Here is a 23,464-nt window from a genome sequence, read left to right on the forward strand (position 1 = left end):
TCCTTCCATAATTGATAGTCCTAGAATAATTAGAAAATAAAGATACCAAAACCAAACAGCCCACCAATAAACCAAGCACTAGATGCCCTTGACTCTGAATCTGTTTTGGAGGCAGCGCCAGGCCCAGGGAGCAACTATCTGGGAGCCCTGTGATTCTGAGTCAGAGATTTTGAGGTGGGTTAAAAATAGAGCCCTAGTGGCCAGGAGAGGGTGGGAGGAAGAGAGCAATTCATCTACTGTAGTGGGGGAGACCCCAGGGTTAGGGAGAAGCAGTGGGCGAAGTTGGGCTAGAGCTGGGGGGAGGGGAGCCAAGGGGTAGAGGGTATATTCTTCTCAGAGGCCAGAGCTGAGGGTCCAGCCTGGCAAGGTTGTGAGAGGCAGGTTTCTAGTCAGGTTGGGGAGAAGGCTAAAATGCCAGCCCCAGGGGCCCAGGCAAGGAGAACTCCCGAATACCCCACTTCCCCCACCCCCAAGCAGCCAGCAGCTCCTTTATGGAGGGAGGTGGGCAGCAGCTCTGCCTCAGAGAGCAATAAACAAGAGACTGGACAGGTAGGGGGCTGGGAGGGGTTGGTCCATGCTTTTTGTTTTTAATCCTCACCTGAGGATATTTTTTTCCATTGCTTTTTAGAGAGAGTAGGAGGGAGGAAGGGAAGGGAGAGAGGGAAACATCCATTTGAAAGAGACACATCGACTGGTTGCCTCCTGCACATGTCCAAGACCAGGGGTGGGGAATGAACCAACAACTGAGGTACCTTTCCTTGACCAAGAATCAAACCCAAGACCCTTTAGTGCCGATGCTCTAACCACTTACCAACACCAGCCAGGGCAGTCCATGCTTTTAAACAATTTTTATGTTTTGAGGGAGGGAAGGTGAGGAAAGTGCCCACGTGTGTGCGTCCTCACATGGTCTCCTTTGCCTGTCACATCTGCCCTTCAAGTGGCCTCCTCTCTCTTCCATCACTGGCCTCCCCTGAAAGCTCAGCTCTCCTGATCTTCCTGTCACCTGCACCTTCTCACGTCTGCACGGCCATTAGGGGACACTTCACAGAATGGGACACTGGTCATTGCTTAAATATGGATTTATTTTTCTAACTATAAAGATAATATTTGCCCATATTTTAGAAAAATATAGAATTTAAAGATTATAGAAAGGTATGATGGAAAAAACTCAAATCACCCATAATCCCACCACTTAGCAATAATCAGTGTTAACATTTTAGCATATTCTTTTTTATTTTTACTTTTGGCAGTCTCCTTTCCCCACTGGCAACAGCCTTTAATCCACCCATCCATTTAATAAATTTACTGGACCCCACCCCTGGACCCCAGCTATGTATTCACATATCAGACAAGGAAGGGAAATTACTTCTGCTTTTGGGGAGCACACACACATCCTGGGTCTGCAAGGTAGGGAAGAGAGAAGGAATCCAGGAGAAAGGTTGAACTGCTTCCTTCCTTGCCCTTCACCTCTCCCCACTGCCCCCACTTCCTGGTCTCTGTGCTAGGCCTCTTTGGAAGAAGGGACACAGGCCCTGGAGCCTGCAGCAGTCTAGAAGATCCAAAGCCAGATCTCAGGCTGTGCAGAGGCTCACTTGGTGAAAGTTTGGAGAGTCTTAGAAGAGGTAGCTCTTCTGCTGACAAAAGACATTTTCTCCCAGCTGACAGGATTCCCAGTGGATATCATTTGTGTCAAAATGAATGCAAGTGGATGTGCAAGAAAATATGCATGTGTGACAATGGATGCGTGTATGAGGGCAAAAATTCACAGGAGTGCATATGAACAAAAATGTAATCCTGGGTGTGTTTGTGCATGTGCATATAGGTTGGGGCACAAGTAGGTTTACAGTGGTTTGCCTGGAAAATAAGAATAATTAATACAATTAAGTAAAACTAATAAATAATAATATAAAAATAAACTCTGTATAAACCTACTTGTCTGCCACCCTATATGTATATGTGTGCAGCTATGTAGACATGTGTATATGCATGCATGTGTGCGTGTGAGCATATGTGCTCAAAGGCAAGCATGGGCATGTGGGGACAAGAGGAGGCTGACAGAGTTCATCCTGTTCTGGGACCTCCACTTCTAATCCCATCCAGGGAAACCTCCAGGAAGGAGAGGGTCTTTGGTCCTCTTATCTTCTCTTCCCTCAGCTGCCTTGAGGCCATGCCCTTCCTCTGAGACCAAACCATGAAATGCTCCAGGTGTCAGTGTAGAAAGCTATCTGGCTTTTTGTGGTCCTTCCTTCCTTCTGCACATGGGACCTGTTCCTCCAAAGCTGGCCTATAGGCCACGTCCTCCTGCTGAGAGGCCAGCTGCTTGCCTGGGTGGACCTGTTGGCCCAGGTAGGAAGTAAGGTACAGGATTGAGGGAAGATGGGCCTGGGGCCCTGGGACTAAACCTGGGGCAGGGCCTCTTTCTGACCAAGACTTCCTACCAGCTTAGAGAACACTACAATAGGAGAGGGTCATCTGGCTTTGGAGGGATCAAGGCCTCTAATTCAGACGTGTGCCAACTCCAACATGTTTGAGGGTGGTTGTCCACTGCTTCTCTGCCAGAGTCCAACACCCACCACCATGGATGCATTCCCTGGAGTGTGGGATTTATTCATGAATGGTTTTAGGGGCAGTGTGGTGCTAGGGGAGTATGGGCATCTGGCTCGAGGCTTTGAAAATATTATCATTCATCCTTTGTGGACCTTAGTTTTCCTTTCTACAGGACCTTAGTTTTCCCTTCTACAGGACCTTAGTTTTCTCTTCTCTTAGTTTTGCGGAGGATGCCAGTGAGGAAGCTCTTGCCAAACTTCCGCTGGCTAGACCAGCACAGTGGGGCTGGCAGGCGGGCCGGGAGCTGTCCGTGGTTCTGAATATCATTTTTGCTCTGGCTAGGGCGGCTCTGTTTTCAGACTGCAACTGGGCCTTACTGATTGCTAATGACAGATTCTTGAAAGGTGTGCTACTTGCCCTAGCCAGTTTGGCTCAGTGGATAGAGTGTCAGCCTTCAGACTGAAGGGTCCCAGGTTCGATTCCCGTCAAGGGCACTTACCTTGGTTGCAGGCTGGGCACATGCAGGAGGCAACCAATTGATGTGTCTCTCTCACATCAAAGTTTCTCTCTGTCTCTCCCCTCCCTTCCACTCTCTCTAAAAATCAATGGAAAATTTCTTCAGGTGAGAATTAACAAAAAGTAAAAAAGAAAGGTGTGCTACCTTGCCCACCCTGGGAAGTATCTCATAAGGCTCCAGCATCAGGAGGATGGATCCTCTTGCAACTTCTTTGCAACTCTCTCTTCTCCATTGTCTCTAGAGCAGGGACAGCAGGGGCAGGGACAGCAGGGTGGCCACCTCTCCAGTATGATGCCAAGGTGTGAGAAAGGCTTGTCTGCCTTCCTGAATCCCACTGAGGTTGCTAAAATCCCAAGAGGTCAGACTCTGGAGTCCCACAGACCTCTCTGCTCCTCATTAGTTGTGTTGTCTGGGAAGATGACTACTTCTCTCTGAACTTCAGTGTCATCATCTGTAAAATACAGATAAAGCAGCCACCTTCGTGCTGTTGTGAGGTTTCAGTGAAGTAATGCATGGAAAGCCCAAAGAAAGCACTCAATAAGTGTGAAGTGTTTGGGGATCTTCAGGAATATAGGCTTTCCAGTCACCAAGGAGTCCCTACTGGAAATCCCCAGGGACACTAAGGCATCACTTAAGATGCCTCTGGTCACTAGGATTGGAGAAGAAGAGGTGCCAGGAAGCGGAGGATGCCAGTGGGGAAGCTGTTGCCTAACTTCCCCTGGCTAGACCAGCACAGTGGGGCTGGCAGACGGGCTGGAAGCTGTCTGTGGTTCTGAATATCATTTTTGCTCTGGCTAGGCTCTGCTTTCAGAAATCTGTGCCACCATCCAACAAAGAGTAAGGAAGGTTCGTCTGTGAGGCCAAAGGCAGCTCCCAAAGTCCCACTTCACACCTTCTCCAGAAGCACTTTCTGGCCTCACCCTTCTTGGGCACCAGGAGCCCACCTTTTCAGATGCCTGGGCTGCTGCTGGGATGGTTTCTTACATCATGGTTTTCTATCTAAGCCTTGTCCTCTGACTGGACCATGAGCTCCCTGAGATCAGGGCATCTGTCTACCGAGGTGAATAAGTGCTGTCGTCTTATTGTTAAGGGAATATTATAATCATTGGCATCCACTGCTGACTCTTATAGGACCTTTGAGTCACCCTCCACCCCTACCCCCAGGAGATGCTTTGCTGTGGCTTTCCCCTAGAAGACTAAATCTTCCTCCTCCCTCACCTCTTTTCTCTGATTTTTTTTTACTTTTGAATTACTTATTTACTCATTTAATAATATATTTATGCACAGGTCAGAGCATATTACAAACATTAATTTTTATAATGATTCTGCCAGTAAGGTACTGTTATACCCATTCAGCAGATGAGGAAACTAAGGCATTGAGAGATTAAGTGACTTGCTAGTAAATGATGGAACCAGAAATCAAACCCAAGTTAGCTGGCTCTGAGAGCCTGTGCTTCTTTTCCCCACCACATTACACTGCCTTTTGCGTAGCCCTGAGATGCTCCAGCACAGTGGTTTGTGGGGAGAAGTGCTCCAGTATTCCACCCCAGCCCAGATCAGGCACCAGAAATATCCCTTAGCATCTGGAAACTCACGATTGAGATAATTAGTCAGAATGCAAGGAAATGGGTGTTTTGTGTCATTTAATTTAATTTTATGAAGACCACTAAATGCAAACATTTTTTGTTGATTACTGCCTCAAATTTGGTCTGTAATTGAGAGAACTAGAGCTGGGAGAGTGTAGAAACCCACTGGAATGGCAGGCCTGACCGAGTCAGCATTTGCAGCCGCTTGTGCCTGCTCTGTTAATTTTAGAAACTCTTCCAGCCTGGGTGTATTATTAGCTTTATGTACAGAGGACCACAGGAACCTCAGTGCTTCTCTGTGCCACAGTATTTTTTGTTTGTTTTGCTGTGTTTTTCCCAAGAGATTAAATGAAAAGGGGTGATGGCCATGTGTATGCAGGAGTGTTTACACACTGTGTAAATGGGGATACATGTGTGTAGCATTTAATAAGTGTCTGCAGCTGTCTTTGGATGATGTGCATGAGGCTGGGTAGAGAGTGTATACAGCTAAGAACACCACTTAGACACTGAAACCATTCTCCTAGGGCCCCTGAGTCATTAGCAGGGTGTGCTGTGTTCTGTGTCCTGGTGTGATGGCTGGGGTAGGCTCTCAGGTCTTAGGTTGGGTTCTCCCAGATGGCATAGGCAGGTCAGGCTAGAAAAAGGCTGGTGGGTTTGGGGCAGAGAAGGAGCTGAAGTTGACCTCTTGCCATTAGTCTTAGAATGAGAAGCACTAGCCAAGTGAGTCTCTGACTAGAGGTCCTATCTTGAGACCCTGAAGGGCTTGGCTTTCAAAGGAGCTGTCAGAGGCGGTCTCTCCGGAAGCTGCCCTTCCCTGAGCTGTGAGATGTAGGACAGCTGTCTGCCCACCTTCTGTGAAGCAGGCCTTGCCCTCTCCTTGACTCATAGCACCGTTTTGAGTCTGGTAAAGGAAACAGTTTGCTGTGAAGTAATTTTTTTTCAAACCTAGAACTCTTCATGCAGGGTTGTGGTGGAATCCTCTGAAGACTTGGGGAAAGCTTGCATGCTTGTCTCTCACATCCTCCTGGCTTCCTTGCAGTAGAAGATTAAATTTTTTAAAATATATTTTCATTGATTCCAGAAAGGAAGGGAGAGGGAAAGATAGAAAGATCAATGATGAGAGAGAATCATTGATCAGCTGCCTCCTGCACACCCCCCTACTGGGGATTGAGTCTGCAACCCGGGCATGTACCCTTGATGGGAATTGAACCTGGGACCCTTCAGTCCACAGGCTGACACTCTATCCACTGAGCCAAATCAGCTAGCCACCCCCCGCTCCCAGGTCTTCACTACCCTATCCTATTGCCTGTGTCCATGGGCTATGCATATAAGTTCTTTGGTACCTCTTCTCGTTCCCCCCACCCCACATTGAGGTATGTGCTCTTATTTCTTTATTAATTAATTAATAAAGATTAATATCTTTATCTGTTATTGTGTAACTGCCTAAATTAGTAACAGAAGAAAACAGCCCTGCAGTGCAAGTGCTTTGTCTTAAGGCCAGTCCTGGGTGGCTGGTACTTGGGCCGGGTCCCAGGATGATTGGTCATACCTTCTAGACCAACGGTCACCAGCCGGTGGTCCACGGATCACTGGTGGTCCGTGAGGTCTGAAAGGTTGGCGACCGCTGCCCAGTCAGTGCCTGTCTGTGCTGTCTGCACACTCCAGAGGGGCCCCTGCCGGGCCAGGTGGGAGGCCTGAGAGTGGCTCTTACCTCCTCACATTGCTTAACCTCTCAGAGGCTTTGCCTCCCTCTCTCAGGAAGCAGTTAGAGTTGCTTTGAGGGCTTATCAGAAATGATGCCAGTAAGCCCCGTCTGGTCTCACTCCACTGCATTGAGTGGTAACTCATTGGTATCTGAAATTGCCCCATTAACACTTCCTGTTTTTGAAGATATAACTATCCTCCCCAATCCCATGTTAGAATGAAAACATCTGATGGCCTGGCATTTTCTGATGCTACGATATAGGTTAAAGGGTGCTCCCAGAAGCCAGATCAGAATTTTAGGACTGAGTGTTGAGGCTCTACCCCTCACTGCACATTGGGGAAACTGAGGCCCAGAACAGGGAGGGCATGTGCCTGATGTCACACAGCATCGGTGACAAAGCTGGGACTGGAGCCTGGGCCTTCCCTGCTCTTTGGTCACGGTCTGGGGCATGTTTGTCTGCTAGCCTGTCTCAGCATCAGCTGCCCCTCAGGGAGGATGGAGCAGCCTGGCCTGAGCCCAGGGTAGTTCTGGGTGAATTGTTCCTACCACTAAAACAGCCCTGCACTTCGCTCTGATACTGTTGTTTGCTTTGCTTTTCAGCCTCTTACTGGGGAAAGGGGATGCAGGTAGGAGGCCTGTCGTCAGGGAGCTCCTGGAGGGGCCGGCAGAAGGTATCTTTAGTGAAAGAAGAGCCTCTTTCCCTGCCAGTGTCCACGTCTTGCCCTGGCTCCCATAGTCTACCTCCCGCAGTGCCGTGGAACCTCCCAAGACTTCTCTCCTGTACTTGATCTCCCTCAGAATTTCTCTCTCAGTCTGTGACTCATTCTCTTCCTCCTTCTGGCAACTGACCCCTTTGTCTCTGGGCAGATTCTACTGGGACCTGACCATGTTGCTGCTGATGGTGGGGAACCTGATCATCATCCCTGTGGGCATCACCTTCTTCAAGGATGAGAACACCACACCCTGGATTGTCTTCAATGTGGTGTCAGACACATTCTTCCTCATCGACTTGGTCCTCAACTTCCGCACAGGTATTGTGGTGGAAGACAACACAGAGATCATCCTGGACCCACAGCGGATTAAGATGAAGTACCTCAAAAGCTGGTTTGTGGTGGATTTCATTTCCTCCATCCCTGTGGACTACATCTTCCTCATTGTGGAGACACGCATCGACTCAGAGGTCTACAAGACAGCCCGGGCCCTGCGCATCGTCCGCTTTACCAAGATCCTCAGCCTCCTGCGCCTCCTGCGTCTCTCCCGCCTCATTAGATACATTCACCAGTGGGAAGAGGTGAGTGCTCAGACTCAGATCTCTTGAGGGAAGGGTGTTTTCCCCTAGGGGGACTGAGGGGCCAGAAGGTAATCTCAAGATAGTTGGATGTGGGCTGTCAGATTATAGCAGACACACCTGCTGCAGGGGGACAAATACTAGTAATTTCTTGAATATCGTGTGCTAGATACTGGGCAAATCACTTTATAGGCAGTATCCCATTTAAGTCTTTAACATCCATAGAGGGTACCATATAGGTACACGCAGGTACCATGTTTTAATGAGGAAACTGAGAGACAGAAATACTAAGGGATTTATTAAGGTTAAAGAATCAGTAACTAGTGAACCTAGACTCCAGAGCATGCACTGGTAACCACTGCACTATATTGTAAAGGTTTCAAACTCATAATCCTATAGGGGCCAGACAGGGAATGTAAATGGTGAAACGGGCGAGTTGGAAGGCATTAGGGAATGTAGTACACTGGGGAAAACTGGAGAATGTCTTCTGTCTAGCTCTAGCCACTTGTTGCCAAGTGGGAATGGCCTTGGGTTGCTAGATCTACAGATTTATCATGAGAAGCAGGAATCTGGATTTTTGTGCAGATTTTGTTGGCAACTATTTTAGGTTGGGTCCTTCTGGAGCAGACCCAGAGATAAGGATTTGCATGAAAGTGATTTTTTAGGGGGAAGTGTTTCCAGGAAGATATAGTAAGGGATTAGGGAAGAGAGAAAGGGAAAGGAAGGAAGGAAGCTAAGCAAGGGTACATACCATGGAGGGTTACTTGGACCCCAACCCATGGGGACCTTTTAGGATAGTGTATACCATGCCTCAGATGTGTTAGAATTTTGTTGTTGTTATTAATCCTCACCCAAGAATATTTGTTTCATTGGTTTTGTTATTGTTAATCTTCACCCAAGGATATTTTTCCATTGACTTTTAGAGAGAGTGGAAGGGAGGGGGAGAGAGAGAAACATCAATGTGAGAGAGACACATTGATTGGTTGCCTCCTGCATGTGCCCCCAACCAGGGCTGGGGATCGAGCCTGCAATCAAGGTACATGCCCTTGACGAGAATTGAACCTGGGACCCTTCAGTCTGTGGGCTGACACTCTACCCATTGAGCAAAACCAGCTGGGGCTCCATTGATTTTTTTTTTTTTTAGAGAAAGTGGAAGGGGGAGGGAGGGAGGGTGGAAGGGAGGGAGAGAGAAAGAGAGCAAGAGAGAGGTGAGAGGCATATCTATCAACTGCCTCCCTGTATGTGCCCTGACCAGGAATGTCAGGGGCTGGGGATCGAACCTGCAACCCAAGCACGTGCCTTTGATTGGGAATCAAACCCACAACCCTTCAGTGTGCAGGCCAATGCTCTAGCCATGGAGAAACACCAGCCAGGGCAGAGGTGTTAGAATTTTTATATCCCCTTACCTGCCAACCATTGGTTCAGAGGCCTTCCCACCCTCAGTGCTAGCAGCAAGCAAAGTAGTTTCCAGCAGCCTGTCTCTAAAGCAGGAGCGGGGACCGTCCGGCCCATGGGCTGTATAAAGACCGCAAAATCAATTGATCTGACCCTGCCAAGGCATTAGTGGTGAGTTAATTAAATGTTTGACTAATTAAATATAGCAGGCTACTTTTTTTAAGCAGGCTAATTTTTAAGTTGATAATTTTGTATGGCCTGGGAATGATGTTATAAATATCCAAATGGTCCTTGGCAGAAAAAATGGTTCCCCATCCCTGCTCTAGAGAATGAAAGCACCAGGAGTCTAGAGTTGTGTATGCACAAAAAATGTGTAAAGGATCCTTAGGCCTCAGGGCGGAGCACAGACTACAGAAACTAAATAATAAATTGTAAGAAAAAACGGGTAAGCCAACACCATTCTGAACAAAATTGACTACTCTATGAGCTGAATGCAGTTGTCTGGGATGGAGGAAAGAGAGGGGACTACCAGCTGGGGTTTGAAATAACAATGACCTTGCCAGGTGCTTCGTTCTGTGTCTGCCACCACCCAAGTTGCATCTCTTGGCAGCAGTGGCAGGCAGGCCAGCCTGGAGGTACTGGGGTTGGGGAGAAGTGCTTTTTGGGACATCCCACTTTGGGGTCCTGAAGCTTCTGCAGACATGTGTTTCCTGCCTCAGCTCTCTGCTGCTGTTGCTCTCCTGTTCTCCAGGACTCTGCTCGACTAGGATATTTCCCAGGTACAGGATATGAAGTTCCCAGGCACAGGACAGGAAGCAATTACCCCAGCCAGGAGCACCCATGCTGATGGTTGGGCACTGGCAGATTGAAGTCAGAGGTGTCATGAGCACCTGTGCCACAGAAGTGCCTACACCAGTCTATCGGAATCACTCCATGCAAAAATTCTCTTTTGCTTCAAAAATTTGCATTCTTTCTACTGACAGAGAAGCGGCAATGACTTGCCCACGGTCATGCAGCAGATGCCTGGCAGAGCTAGATGAGAACCCACTTAGTGTTTTTGGTTCCCAGCAATATGCAGTCCCTGCCTGGTGCAGTGCAATGCTTGAGGGCTTTGGAACTAGAATGACACAGTGGAGACTTGAGTTAAAATGCTGGCTCCACACTGCCTACCTGTGTGACCTTGGTGCCATCTTGCCTCTTTGATCCTCAGTCTCTTATCTGCAAAGTGGGTATAAGTAGTACCTTCCTCTTTGGCTTATTGTGAGGATTAAATGAAATGATGTTTGTAAAACCCTTTATGTGAAGCCTGGTGCCAAGAATCATTTAATAAAGGCTCTCGCCCTGGCTGGTTAGGTCATTTGGTTAGAGCATCGTCCCATACACCAAAAAGGTTGTGGGTCTGATTCCTGATCAGGGCACATACTAGGTGGTAGGTTTAATCTTCGGTCCAGATGCCTGTGGCAGGCAGCCGATTGATGTTTCTCTCTCTCAAATCAATAAAAACATATCCTCACCTGAGGATTAACATAATAATAATAATAAAATAAAGGCTCTCCCCTACCAGTTATCTTAGTACTTCTCCAAGGCATTTCTTTTTCTCAAATACTTTTTATCCATTATTTCAGCTGGTTAGTCAAACAGGGCAGTGTTTATTACCCTGATTTGTCAAGTGAGGAAATTGAGGATCAGAGGGTCAGCTGCCCCACTAGCAGGGTTGTTGACCTAGACCTCCTGACCAGGTTCATGTGGCTCCTGTTTTCTCAGGTGACCTGAAAGGAGCTTGACTTTGATTCTATTGTTCCCTTTGTTAGGGACAGCTTTCCACTGGGATTAGGAAAGTAGGCAGCAGAGCAAGTTGAAGGGTGTGGGTGGAGGATTTCCATGTGACAGGTTGGGTCTGAAATAGCTGGGGGACATCTAGGTGCAGAGGGAGGTTGGCATGTGGGTCTGAGCTCAGGACTGAGAAGGGCCAGTGGCTATGGTGATGGTGTTGGGTGGTAGGGCCACTCTGAGAGGCTGCAGAGGAAGGTTGGAGGTGTAGTTACTGGAACACCCTGAGAGGCTTGTCTCGGTTTCTGTCCCAAGTAGAAACGCAGGACCATATTGGCTCACTCAGTCCCTGAGAAACCCCAACCTCTGTTTATCTTGGACTCACTGCTAGACCTTCATCGAATGCAGAGAAGTGGCTGCTCTTTCCTTCTCTGGCATCAGCTCATGACTCCAGGCCCCAGCCCCTGGTGGCTAGCCTTGTTCCCCCTAGGCCCAGGCCATGGGGTTGTGGTATTTGGGGGAGTAGGCAGAGCTGCCTGTGGCTGGGCAGGGTGGGCCCTGAGACAGGAGATAAGTGCGTCTTCCACACTGTACATCCTAGGAGCTCAGGGCAGGGCTTCTGTCCCCATTGCCCCTTGAGCCTGACTGCCCTCTGGGTGATCCAGAACTAGTCCAGCAGGCTCTGGCCCTGGAGTTTCCCTAGGGTAGTCAGAGGTCCTAAAAGACCTCAGATTCGGGCTCTAAACTGGACATCACTACCCAGTCTCGTGGGCAGGAAAGGAGATCCCTGGAGACCAGATGGATGGCTCCCGACCCCTCCACACAGCACCCTTATTTTGCCTACCAGCTGGGGAGTAAATTGCTTTGCGTGGTTTCTGCCAGGCACACTGCCCAGCCAAGAACTACCACTAGACCCCTGGGATTGGATTGGGGTTTCCAAGCTAGTCCCAGGAACCCTATATCCGATCCTTAATGGCCTGCTCCAGCCCCTGGGTTTCTCTTAGTCTCAGCTTGGCTGGAAGCAGTAGTAGGGTAACCTTTGAGGCCCCCACTTTGCATGAGACCTGGGGAGGGAGGTATTTAATAGGGAAAACCCTGCCCTATCTCTTCCAACTCCCTATGTGAATCTCTTTTCTTCTTTGGACCTCAGTTTCCCAACTGTCAGTTATATTCTGATGTTCTCAAAGGCTGGGGCTTAGTCCCTACGCCAGCCTCCCTTGGTGAGATCACCTTAGCTGATCCTGAGGACATTGTTATGACTTCAGGGGGGACCGGGGAATGAGCCTCCCATGGTGAGGGAAAAGCTTGCCTGAGGCCCCCTGGTGAAGCTCTGGAGATGTTAGACTCCTGACCCCCAGCTTTAGTTGCCTCCCCTAGCCCAGCCCAGCCCCCCAGTCAGAGAGTTCCTGAGCATTAGTGACAGGTGTTGGGAGTCAGGGTACGTGGAAGGTCTTGGCAGGTGTAGGCTGCCATCTCGGAAGATGACACCTCCTGCTTCCATCCCAGGCGATCTAGGTCAGCATCCTCCCTCCCAGCCAAGCCTCTTCCTCTCTCTGAGGTGTGAGCTTGTTATAGGCACCGAGGCTATTGTTAGAAACCCTGGTCTCTGCCCCTTTGAATGTTAGTCTAAAGGGCCCAGGACCCCAGTAACCCACCCCAGAAGCCTCTTCCTTCCTTTGGCAACTTAGAGCAGTGGGAGAAGGGCTGGAGGCAGGAGGCCAGGCTCTGGTAGCTGTGTGACCCCCTAATGAGCCTCCTCCCCGTGTGGGCCTTGATTTCTCCATCTCTCTCAGAATCGAGGGTTTGGGATGACACAGAGGGGTAGCCCTGGCCCTCTCTATGGGCCCCGGGAGGGACTCAGCATGACACCGCTGTGCCTGGGATATACTTGGAGTAGCCACTCCCTCAGACCTGGATTGCTGTCCTCCATGTGGCTGCTTGTTCCTGAGACACCAGGAGAAGTTTGTTCTTTCCTGCAGAGAAAACAAGCCCCAGGGAGGGAACTCACCCAGGCCCTCAGAGGAGGCATGGTGGAAACTGCAGTTTTCAGTCTCTCCCCTAGACTGAGAAATCAACTCTTTGTTTTGAGGGCTGGGAAAGAGAGGGGAGGAAAGGAAACATGTGCTGAGTACCTCCTGTGTGCCAGCTGTGGGCATTATCTCCCCTGACCCCAAGACAGCCCAGGAGCTGGCAGTTATCGACACAGATGAGGAAACTGAGGCTCAGAGCAGAGAAGGCATTTGCCCCAAGTGGAGTCGTCACTCTGCCTTTGTACTGTGGTCGAGACACTGCAGAGGGAGTGGGAGTGGAGCTTCCCCCAAGTGCCATCTGGGGCATAGACAGTGGGCTTCCCAGGCTGCTCACCCAGCAAGGTTTGCGGGGACCTAGAAATGAAGGTACTCAACCCCCATAGTCAGAACCAATATCATAAAAGACTGTAATAAGGTATAAAGAGCAAGACAAATATTTGCACAGTGCAGCAGTCTTGCAGGTGGCCTGTGGCCCCAGCCCACAGTGTTTGGCAACCTCTCCCAGCAACAACCAGCCTTGCTCTCAGCAACCACACCTGGGGTCTCACTATCTGGGGTACTCTCCTAGCCTGAATGGATGCCCCCCACCAACTCTTTGCAGGAACCTCAGACTTTTCCATGTTGGTGTCTTTGGCTGTGTAGTGTCTGATAGCTATCCACAGTACACCTCCCTGCCACCCAAACGCCCATCATCTCCCCTCCTAACCTTCCACCTCCCAGCATCTACATCCTCCTTGAGCCCAATACCAGGCGCCACTCCAACATGCCCTCTGTTGGGTAAACTAGTCTGTGACTTCCGGCAGAAAAGGGCACCTTCTTTCTTCCAGCAAAGGCAAAGACAGATTCCCTGTGAGCTGTACCTGCACAGAGCGGGGCCTTTTTAAATGTCACTGTCTACACTGTGACGGCCCTGATCCCCATCATCCCTTCATCACCTTCACACTGAGCACTTCTCAGTTCCCGAGACCCTACCACGTGCTTTACCATATTCATTACTGAGATCACAATAGAGGCAAAATTAGACAAGGACCTGATCTTGGAAGTTAATTAGTTACAAAGAAAAGAAAAACATAGGTAATACAAAAAGAAAAGAAGACAGTGCATAAAAACCTGCCAACCTTGAGACACAGAGTATTAAGAGTGGTTCACAAAAAAAAAAAAAACAAAAAAAAAACAAAAAAAAACAAAAACAAAACAAAAAAAACCCACACAGTTACTGTGGGCAGTAGCCATCTGAGACACTTACTAAAAGTGATCCAAGACTTCCTTTAGCTTCTTTAGCTCCTATCCAATTCAGACTCTTCTAGAAAAATATCACAGAGTGGGGGTCTTAAACAACCAAATATCACAGTGTGGGGGGTCTTTCTCACAGTTCTGGAAGCTGGAAGGATGAGATCAGGGTGCCAGCATGGTTGGGTTCTGGTGAGAGCCTGCTTTTGGTTTGTAGATCATCTCTGTCATGTATCCTCCTTGAGAGCACTAATCCCATTCATGGGGGCTCCAACCTCATGGTCAAATCACCTCTCAAAGGCCCCTCAGATTGGGGATTAGGGCTTCATCATAAAAATTTTGGGGTGACAAACATTCAGTCCAGCTCAGAAATGAAGAAAATCTAATCTAATAAAAAAGAAACATGCAAATTGACCGTACCTTTGCTATGCCCCAAGCCACTCCCACCAGCCAATCAGAGCGACTATATGCAAGTTAACCCAACCAAGAAGGCGGCCGGCAGCCACGGAGCTGGAGCAAGCAGGAGGCTTGGTTGCCCCGGCAATAGAGGAAGCCAAGCTTCCCGCCTGCCCTGTCCAGCTATGGCCTCTGCTAAAGGCAACAAAGTTTCAATTATAGAAGCTAAAAAAATCCCAGATACCTGCTTCCAGCCAGCCTCCACTGGGAGCTTGGGTGGCTGGGGGCCGTGGCCAGACTGCAAACAGCCATCAGCCCCTCACCCAGGCTGGCCACACCCTCAAGGGGTGAGGGTCCCTGCTGGGGGACTTGACCAGCCTGCAAACAGCCCTCAGCCCCTCACCCAGGCTGGCCAGGCACCCCAGCAGGGACCCCCACCCTGAAGGGGCTGTGGCCAGCCAGCAAACAGCCATCAGCCACTCACCCAGGCTGGTCAGGCACCCCAGTAGGACACCCCCTCCCTGAAGGGGGTGTGGCCAACCTGAAAAGGGCCCTCAGCCCCTCACCCAGGCTGGCCAGACACTCCAGCAGGGACTCCCCACCCTGAAGGGGGTGTGGCCAGTCTGAAAACGGCCTCAGCCCCTTACCCAGGGTGGCCAGGCACCCCAGCGGGACCCCCACCCTGATCCGGGACACCCTTCAGGGCAAACCAGCCAGCCCCCACCCATGCACCAGGCATATAATAAAAGGGTAATATGCAAACTGACCCTAACAGCAGAAAGACTGGGAATGATTGGTCACTATGACACACACTGACCACCAGGGGGCAGACGCTCAATGCAGGAGCTGCCCCCTAGTGGTCAGTGCGCTCCCACAGGGGGAGCTCTGCTCAACCACAAGCCAGGCTGATGGCTGCCAGCACAGCAGTGATGGTGGGAGCCTCTCCTGCCTCCTCAGCAGCGCTAAGGATGTCCAACTGCAGCTTAGGTCTGCTCCCCGCTGGCAAGTGGACATCCCCTGAGGGCTCCTGGGCTGCCAGAGGGATGTCTGACTGCCAGCTTAGGCCCAATTCCCCCGGGGAGCGGGCCTAAGCCAGCAGGTGGACATCCCCCGAGGTGTCCCAGACTGTGAGAGGGCACAGGCCGGGCTGAGGGACCCCCCCCCGAGTGCACAAATTTTTGTGCACCAGGCCTCTAGTCAATAAAAATGATCCTACCTATGTATGTGTCCAGGGTACAGAGCACTTTCTTAGCCACATCAATTTCTCCAGCAACCCTGAGAAGTGGTGGGCAGATAGCTAGCTTCTCTTAGTTGAGGGGAGGCTGAAGTGTGGTAGGAAGTGAGGGCAGGTGCTGGTCATCTCTGAGGCTGGATGATCCCATGTCACTGGCCCTCGTCATGGTTGGTCCCATGTCACTTGGGGGAGCTGGTGACATTCTGGTCAACCAAGAATTTGAAAGGCTAACAACTTGCCCAAGGTGATAGAACTATTGTGTTCATCTGAGTGCTAAAGAGGCGGAAGTGGAGATTTCCCACAGAGCCAGAGCTCGGTGCTAGTACTCAGGAACTGCTGTGAGATTGAGATGAGAGGCAGAGGGAGCCTCTGGGGTTTAGGATCCAAGCCTGGGGCATGGCCAGCAGCAGAGGGTTGGCCAGAGACACCAATGTCTTACTTGGGTATATTCTGCATCCCAGACACAGGCAGGCCCCAGTCCCTACTGAGCCCTGGTTGCCATCCAAAACTGTCCTGCCTGGTCTCTAGTGTTCACCACTCCTTACACTGAGATGTGTCATCTTAGCCAGGACCTGGCCCACTGACAATGTTGGGGCTAGTTCCTGTGCCCCGGTGGGGCTAGGCTGCAGGGCACAGAGCACTGGGTTGATTGGGGCCAGACGCCGAGGAGTCCCACCTGGCCCTGGATCCAGCTTGCTGTAAATCTGGCCACATATCCCAGTCACTTTGGGTTTAAATTGTTTTATCTGCAAAATAACCACCTTTTTTGTCACTAGGCCAATCTGACAATCTGCAGGCAGCCCTAGTTCAGATCTGCCTCTACTGCCACTGCCACTATAACCGTGAGCAAGTCCTTTGCTTCTCTGAGCCTTGATGTAAAATGTAGTAAATTAACAATATGTTCAGCAAAGTTTGTTGTGAGTTTAAGTGAGATGATGTCTGTGATGCTATTGTCCCTTTGTCCCTGGGCCATGGAGGGTGATGGGACAAGTTGGGAGGTTCCATTCTCCATGAGCCTTTCCAAGGTCCATTTCATCCTGAAGACTTCACAGCATATCTGCGTCCAGAGTCCTGCTACTAATGGGGCCACAGAAGGGTGTGCCCTTTGGTTGTTCAAAACCTAGACCCCAGGTTAAACCCACATTTCAGAAGGAGAAACTGAGGTCACTAGTAAAAGAATATCCTGCCACCAGCTACAAGGCTGCAGTTAGAAGATCACTAGACAGGGGTAGAAATATCTAGGGTTTGTTTCTTTGAGCCTCAGCTTCCCTATCTTGAAATGGGCTTAAACTAGTTCTTAAATTTATAGGCATTTGAAAAGTCAGTAATTTTGTCTCAAAGTCCCTCTCTAGGAAGGTTGCTCTGCCTGAGAATAGTATGGAGGGACCAGAACTAAGAGTGAGGTCATACTCCAAAGTCTGTAAGGCTAGAGGCAAGGCAGAACTTCTAGAGAACTCCCTCTAGACTTCCTGTCCATCTCTCCATCTCCTCACTGGTACTTCCTGCTGAAACTGGACCAAGAGGCAGCACTGAGAGGAGGGAGGTGGGGTGTGGATACTGGGATGTGCCCACCTGTGACCCTGCCCAGCCATAGTTCAACCTCTCCTTTGTAGTCACAGGGGTAGAGATGGACAGGTGGCAGGGGGCTGGGGTTGAGAGTGCTGTACTTTATTAACCTGTATAGGAGAGCGTTACTACTAATAACTATTAACTAATCACAAAGATTAATTATTAATAACGGTTCTCAATTTATTGAACACTTCTACACCTAATACTAAGCATTTTATATGTATAATTTAATTCTTTAGACAACCCACACAGTTAAGAATTTTTATCGCCATTTTCTAGATGAGGAAACATGATCAAAAAGGTTCAGAGATTTTCTGAGGGTTGCACAGCAGGAAATTGGATAGGAAGAGGGCCTGGGATCAAAGTCTGTGTGAACTTGGAGCCTGTGTATCCCAGCTGTTTCCTTGCAGTTCCATGGCTGCCTGAGGCAGAACCCACTGGCCCTGGGGGAGTCCTAAGAGTCTGGTGACTGATTTAGGGAAATACCATGGCCCTGTCCTGACTACAGGCTGTGGTCCCCTGAGGAGCGTCAGGCTGGCTGGCTCTTCTCCCTGTTGTTTCATGGCCTAGACAAGCTGATAAAGTGATTTCTCTACCCACTTCAGGGCTATATGGGGCTCCAGGTGCCCCACTTCTCTCCAGGTCTGGGAACCCCAGACACCCTTTCTTCTCCTCCCAGGCTGTTTGGTTTGACCCATAGGCAAATCCCCAGGGTAGGAGAAGCCGCTTTGAAAGGTGAGAGACACTGGATGGCTGGACTTCCCATGGGAGCCCCGCCCCCCGCCCCCCACCACACACACACACACACACACACACACACACCTGCACAGATCCCTCTGGGGCCCTGCAGTCTGCAATCTGCTTCTTTCAGGGCCTGGCCTTTCCACTCTAGCCATAGCCTGACCTGAACTGAACTGGGCACCCTACCATGTGTGTGCAGAGCAGTGCCACTCGAAGCAGCAGGATCTAACTGGGTGGGGTGTTCCTCTCTTCTGGTCACTCACCTGGTCACTTACCTCTGCGGACAGATCTTCCACATGACCTACGACCTGGCCAGTGCCGTGGTGCGCATCGTGAACCTCATCGGCATGATGCTTCTGCTGTGCCACTGGGATGGCTGCCTGCAGTTCCTGGTCCCCATGCTGCAGGACTTCCCTGACGACTGCTGGGTGTCCATCAACAACATGGTGGTGAGCGCCCAGCTGGGCCCTGGTGAGGACAGAGGGGGCTGATGAGGCACTGACGGGCAGAGCAGGTTCACAACTTGAAACTCCTGAGTTCCAACATGTAAGACCCTGAGGTGCCAGCCTAGCACCCACGGCACATGGCTTTACCCAGTACAGGTCTGTCACAGAGCTCCTGGACGCACGCTGCTACCTTTGCCTTCTCACAGCCTCATTGCAGCTGGGAGCCTGGCTATTTGGAGCTGATTTCACCCAGGGAGACTAAGACCTGGGCTCCTCAGGTTCTGTCAGGTGTGGCAGAGCTGGGCTGGTGGCTCCTGCCCTCCTGCCTTTTTGCCAGAGGCAGACTGTTACCAATTGGGGTTACCGACTGGGACCTCAGTTCTTTTCGTCGACGCAAAAAAGATTTTAAGGTCAACGAAAATGAAAGTAAAGCAAAATGGGGTTTATTGAAGATACATTCTAAACTAGGAGTGGGCCACTGAGAGAGAGAGAGAGAGAGAGAGAGAGAGAGAGAGAGAGAGAGAGAGAAGGGAGATGGATAAAATGGCTGGGCTGCACTGGGAAGTCAGAGAATAGGGGGCCTTGGAGACAGGTTTAGGGGTTAGCCCGGGATGAGCTGCAGCTGCCCATTCCTCCCCTGGTTGCAAGTCTCGTGGGGTCCTTTAGAGGTTGGGAGGCATGTGCCTGTGGGGGAAGGGAAGGAGAAAGGGAATGGCATGGGCCTGCTCCTTGAAGGTAGAGCACAAGCGCAAGAGATAATGGCCCCCAACTCCTGGGTTTAAAAGAAGGATTTTCTGGGTGGAGACTTTCATTTGCATTCAGGCATGATTGACAGAAACTACCTTTTTTCTGGGCATGCCCTTACCCATAATACATACAGAAAAACCCATGGGGGCAAGGTCAAAATTGAAATACAAATTTTATTATAATTAATCCAGGACCCTGGTGAGGTTGTATTGTCTTGTCGTTTTCTCTGAGCATGTGCCAAGAACCAGCTGGCTCCAAATCTGCCTGGGTGGTCTGCTGGCTTCTGGGCCACCCATAGAGAGGCTGTCTGAAGGCAATGCTGGTCCGGCTCCTGATCAGGACCCCAGGGCAGGCCCCACCCCAGCCACTCAAATCTAACTTCCTACTTCACAGATCCACCTTTAAAAGCCACGTCCAAGCAAAGAGAACCCTGTGAGGGACACTGTTGGTAGCAGGCATAGACTCCCAGATCACACACAGTGGCTATTTTCTGCTCCAGCTTCAGAACTGGACTGTCCCCCTATTCCTGACATTCCCTCATCCCCACCCCACGTACACACATACATCCTGATCATAGGTGGTGTCCTGAGTGGGGAGGACAGACCAGATTGAGCCTGATCCCTTCCAAACCTGTGGGTGGTTGAGAGAAGTTGAAATTGAGGCTAGGGAAGCCATGGGGCAGAGTCCCCATCCCCCCATGGACAGGGTGGGCTCCAGGAGGGATGGAGGGCCCCCTGGACCTGTGAGCCTCTTTCTGTGTCCGGGAACCCCATGCTTACAGGTCCAGGGGGACCTGTCGGTTTGGTTTGGTCTGTAGGCAGATCGCCAGGCCCCCTGAGTAGGAGAAGCTGGCTTTGAAAGAGGTGAAAGAGACCCAGAGCATCTTTCAGTATCAAATAGGCCTTTAGAAAACAGCCTTTTGATGAGCTAAGTGTAAATAAATCAGCTATATGGATTGAATTTCTGAGTTCCTAGGGGCTGAACAATAAGGCTGGAATTTCTGACTGAAGGCAGATGGGGGTCCCTCCTGTTCCCCCAGTGCCCAGGCCCCCCTCCACCCCTGGAGATCAGCACCCCCCCCCCCCCCCCCCCGCCAGCCAGACCTCCCACCCAGGTTTGGACTGAGCACCATACCAGCTCAGCTCTGTCCAGTATGGTCTCAGTGACCTTGAACATGGCGTGCAGCTCCTGTGCCTGCCTTCAGGTGCTGAGAACAGCCTGGTGACCCCAGAAGTGCTTGAGGCTCCGGCCAGGGGTTCTGTGGGTCATGCAGTAGGGTGGGTTCCACATCATTGCCAACATATTCATTGTGTGAGCAGAGAGGCATTGGGGAGGTGGCCGGCACTGGGGTTCATCTGGGGCCCCCTCATCTGGGACAGTTTCCTCCATGTGAGGGTGACAAGTCCACACGTGCACGAAGTTCAGGAGATGCCTCTTCTGAGCCCAGTGTTCCCACACTGAGGCTTCCTTGAGACACCAACTAACTTTGGAGACAAAAATAGCCAATTGCCTCCCTCCTTCTCTCCCTCCTCCCACCCCAAGCATTGTCTGTTCCAGGTAACCCACCTTTTGTGGGGGGAGGATAACTGGTGGCCACAGTCCTGGACAGATGCAGGCAGGGTTCATGCAGGAAGGAGTCCGCTCAGCAGCACTTTAGATTTTGCTCACCCAAAATGAGGACAGTGTTTTGGGCTCAATTGAGAGTCTGTCCCCCTAGGGGAAGCATATCTGCTTTTATAATTGAGGTCAGTGGGGAAATGGGCTTTACTTGGGAGTAGTTTGGGGTAAGGGGATGGAGCTATTTTAGTAAGCAGAGGACAGCAGGGTGGCTCAGCCTGAAGTCTTTTGCTGCCCAAGAGGCCCAGGCTGCTCTGTGGGGGCTGAGAGGTCCGATGGGGGCTACACCGCTCCTGTCCATTTGCTGGGCTTCCCATCTAATCCTGGTCCCCCACTGCAGGAGAAAGGCCTGAGTGAGGAGTTCACTCGGTCACTTAGGTTACCATTGTGGGCCTCCCTGCCCTTCTCCAAGGCTTTCAGCCACTGGCAAGGTGGGAGCCCTGGGCTCAGCAGCTGGAAAAGAGTTGAGGGATGGGAGGTGGTGGGGACTTTTCTAGGTCCTGGTGAGGCCTGCTCTCTCAGTGGTGTGAGCCTTCACTACCACTCCACCCTGTGTCTGTGCACCTATCTACAGAACAGCTCCTGGGGAAAGCAGTATTCCTATGCCCTGTTCAAGGCCATGAGCCACATGCTGTGCATCGGATATGGACGGCAGGCGCCTGTGGGCATGTCAGACGTGTGGCTCACCATGCTCAGCATGATTGTGGGCGCCACCTGCTACGCCATGTTCATCGGCCACGCCACTGCCCTCATCCAGTCCCTGGACTCCTCCCGACGCCAGTACCAGGAGAAGGTAGGGCAGAAAACTGTGTCCAGTTTGGGCTATCTCAGGGCAGCCAGCTGGTCCCTAGGGAGCACTGGCTCCAGCCAGTGGGTCCCCACCAGATCCTCAGTGGGTGCCCAGCCTGCCACCATCATCTGGCTTCAGCTGCTGTCTTTTCTGTTGCAGTCTCTTTTTCTTTCTTTTTTATATTTTTCTAAAATATACAGAAATTCCGCATTGTTTACAAGCACTGAATCCGTATCTCAGACCAGTGACTGTGAGTGTGCAGTGCCCTCTGTGTGGGTCCACATCTTGTGCAGAGCCCTGGGCATTCATTCCATGTGACAGTTATCACTGCTCCTGGGTTTACACTTGTTTACCGTGACCGCACACTCTCGGTTTTCCTCCTCCTCACAGGCCAGTCCTCCTTGTTCTCCTTGGCTTCTTGTCTTTTCAGTCTTTATACATTGTGTCCCTGGTGGTTTGGGCTCAATTCTCTGCTTTTCTGTCTCTCCTGTCTTCGTGGGTGCTACTGGTTTACCACCCCACCCGCATGCTCCATGTCCGTCTCTATGCAGCAGGCTCCAAATGATGTAATCAGTCCCCACCTCTTTCCTCACCCTGCACTGTCTACTTGATGCCTCCCCGGACACCTCCACCTCATCGCATCTAAAATGAGAACAGTTTCCCTTGCCTTCTCTGCTCCAAACCTCTATTCTTGCCCATCCTGTTAATGGACACAGTAGCACAGATGCCCAGGCCAGAAATTAGGAGCCATCCTTGGTGTCTCTTAGTCATTAATGCCTCCCTTCATTCCCATCACCCAGCTGGCGTCCGCCTGGGTCACGCAGCACTTCCTAAGCAAGTGGCTGTGCTGGAGTAAAAGGCTGCCTGGGTTCTAAGCCCAGCTTCCCCATTGACAAGCTCTCCACTGAACATGTGCATGTAGCATCACATCTCTAGGTCCCATTTGCTTGTCTGTAAAATGGGGACAATACCAAGGGTTATGTCATGGCGTTTGTGAGGAGTGACCCTACAGAGTAAGCCATTCAGTATTTATTAGCCAAGTGGGCTCCCCCTACCCCTTCTACTTTATTCTCCAGATGGCAGATGGCATTGGCATTTAAAACATAAATCTGCTCATATCACTGCTTAGAGCTTTCTGTTACTCCAAGATGCAGAGTAAGTGTGTTTTCTCAGCCTGGCATGCAAGCGCTCCCCGCCTTCTCATGCTCAGAACACGCCATGGGCTCCATAGCCCTCTACGTGCCAGCCTTGCCAGCCTCCCTGCATGTGCCTCCCTGCCTCGGGGCCTGGCACAGACTCAAGCTGGAACTCTCCTCTCTCTTTTCACCTGACCCTTTCTCCACATCTCAGCCTAAATGTCACCTGCTTGGTGAAGCCTTCCATGCCCCAATCAGCCTCCACCCATCATGTGACCCAGTGACACCCTCAAATTCTCCTTCATCACACTTCGCACTTCTGTCGTTATTTAATTAATTATATGTAGCCAATTGTTTAATATCCATCTTCCCTATCCAGGCCATGGCTCCATGAGGGTAGGCCAGTCCCCATGGATCCCCAGTGTCCAGCACATAGTAGGGCTCAGTATATATTTATGAACTGCCTGCTTGTCTGCCTCAGGTGCTGTCCCCTGTTGGGGTGACTGAGAGATGGCAGCCCAGGTCCCATGACACTTAGAGGAAAGCCCGAGAGAGCCTGAAGAGCCCGAGCAGGGTGGGAAGGTCATTTTGGGAAGGCAGAGGAAGGAGGAAGTAGAAGAGAATGCTAGGCCAGTGATCATGATGAACATGAGCAAAGGTGTGTAGATGGGTGGTAAAGAAATCAACCTGATTAGAACAAAAGGTTCTGGGTTAGGAGTG

The 23,464-nt window shown here is 50.6% G+C and overlaps 1 protein-coding gene across 1 annotated transcript in view; it reads left to right on the forward strand.

Moving 5' to 3' along the window:
• The window catches only part of HCN4 (hyperpolarization activated cyclic nucleotide gated potassium channel 4), a 43,567-nt gene that overhangs the window by 15,942 nt on the left and 4,161 nt on the right, over positions 1-23,464 (forward strand). Inside the window, exons 2-4 of the mRNA XM_070407588.1 lie at positions 7,223-7,646; positions 18,296-18,457; positions 21,393-21,611. Of these exons, the coding sequence (XP_070263689.1) occupies positions 7,223-7,646; positions 18,296-18,457; positions 21,393-21,611 (805 nt within the window). The remainder of the gene's footprint in view (positions 1-7,222; positions 7,647-18,295; positions 18,458-21,392; positions 21,612-23,464) is intronic.

Source organism: Myotis yumanensis, unplaced genomic scaffold (genome assembly GCF_028538775.1).
Source record: "Myotis yumanensis isolate MYYU_CA2020_CCGP unplaced genomic scaffold, mMyoYum1.0.hap1 SCAF_1, whole genome shotgun sequence".
In the NCBI taxonomy this organism is placed as follows: domain Eukaryota; kingdom Metazoa; phylum Chordata; class Mammalia; order Chiroptera; family Vespertilionidae; genus Myotis; species Myotis yumanensis.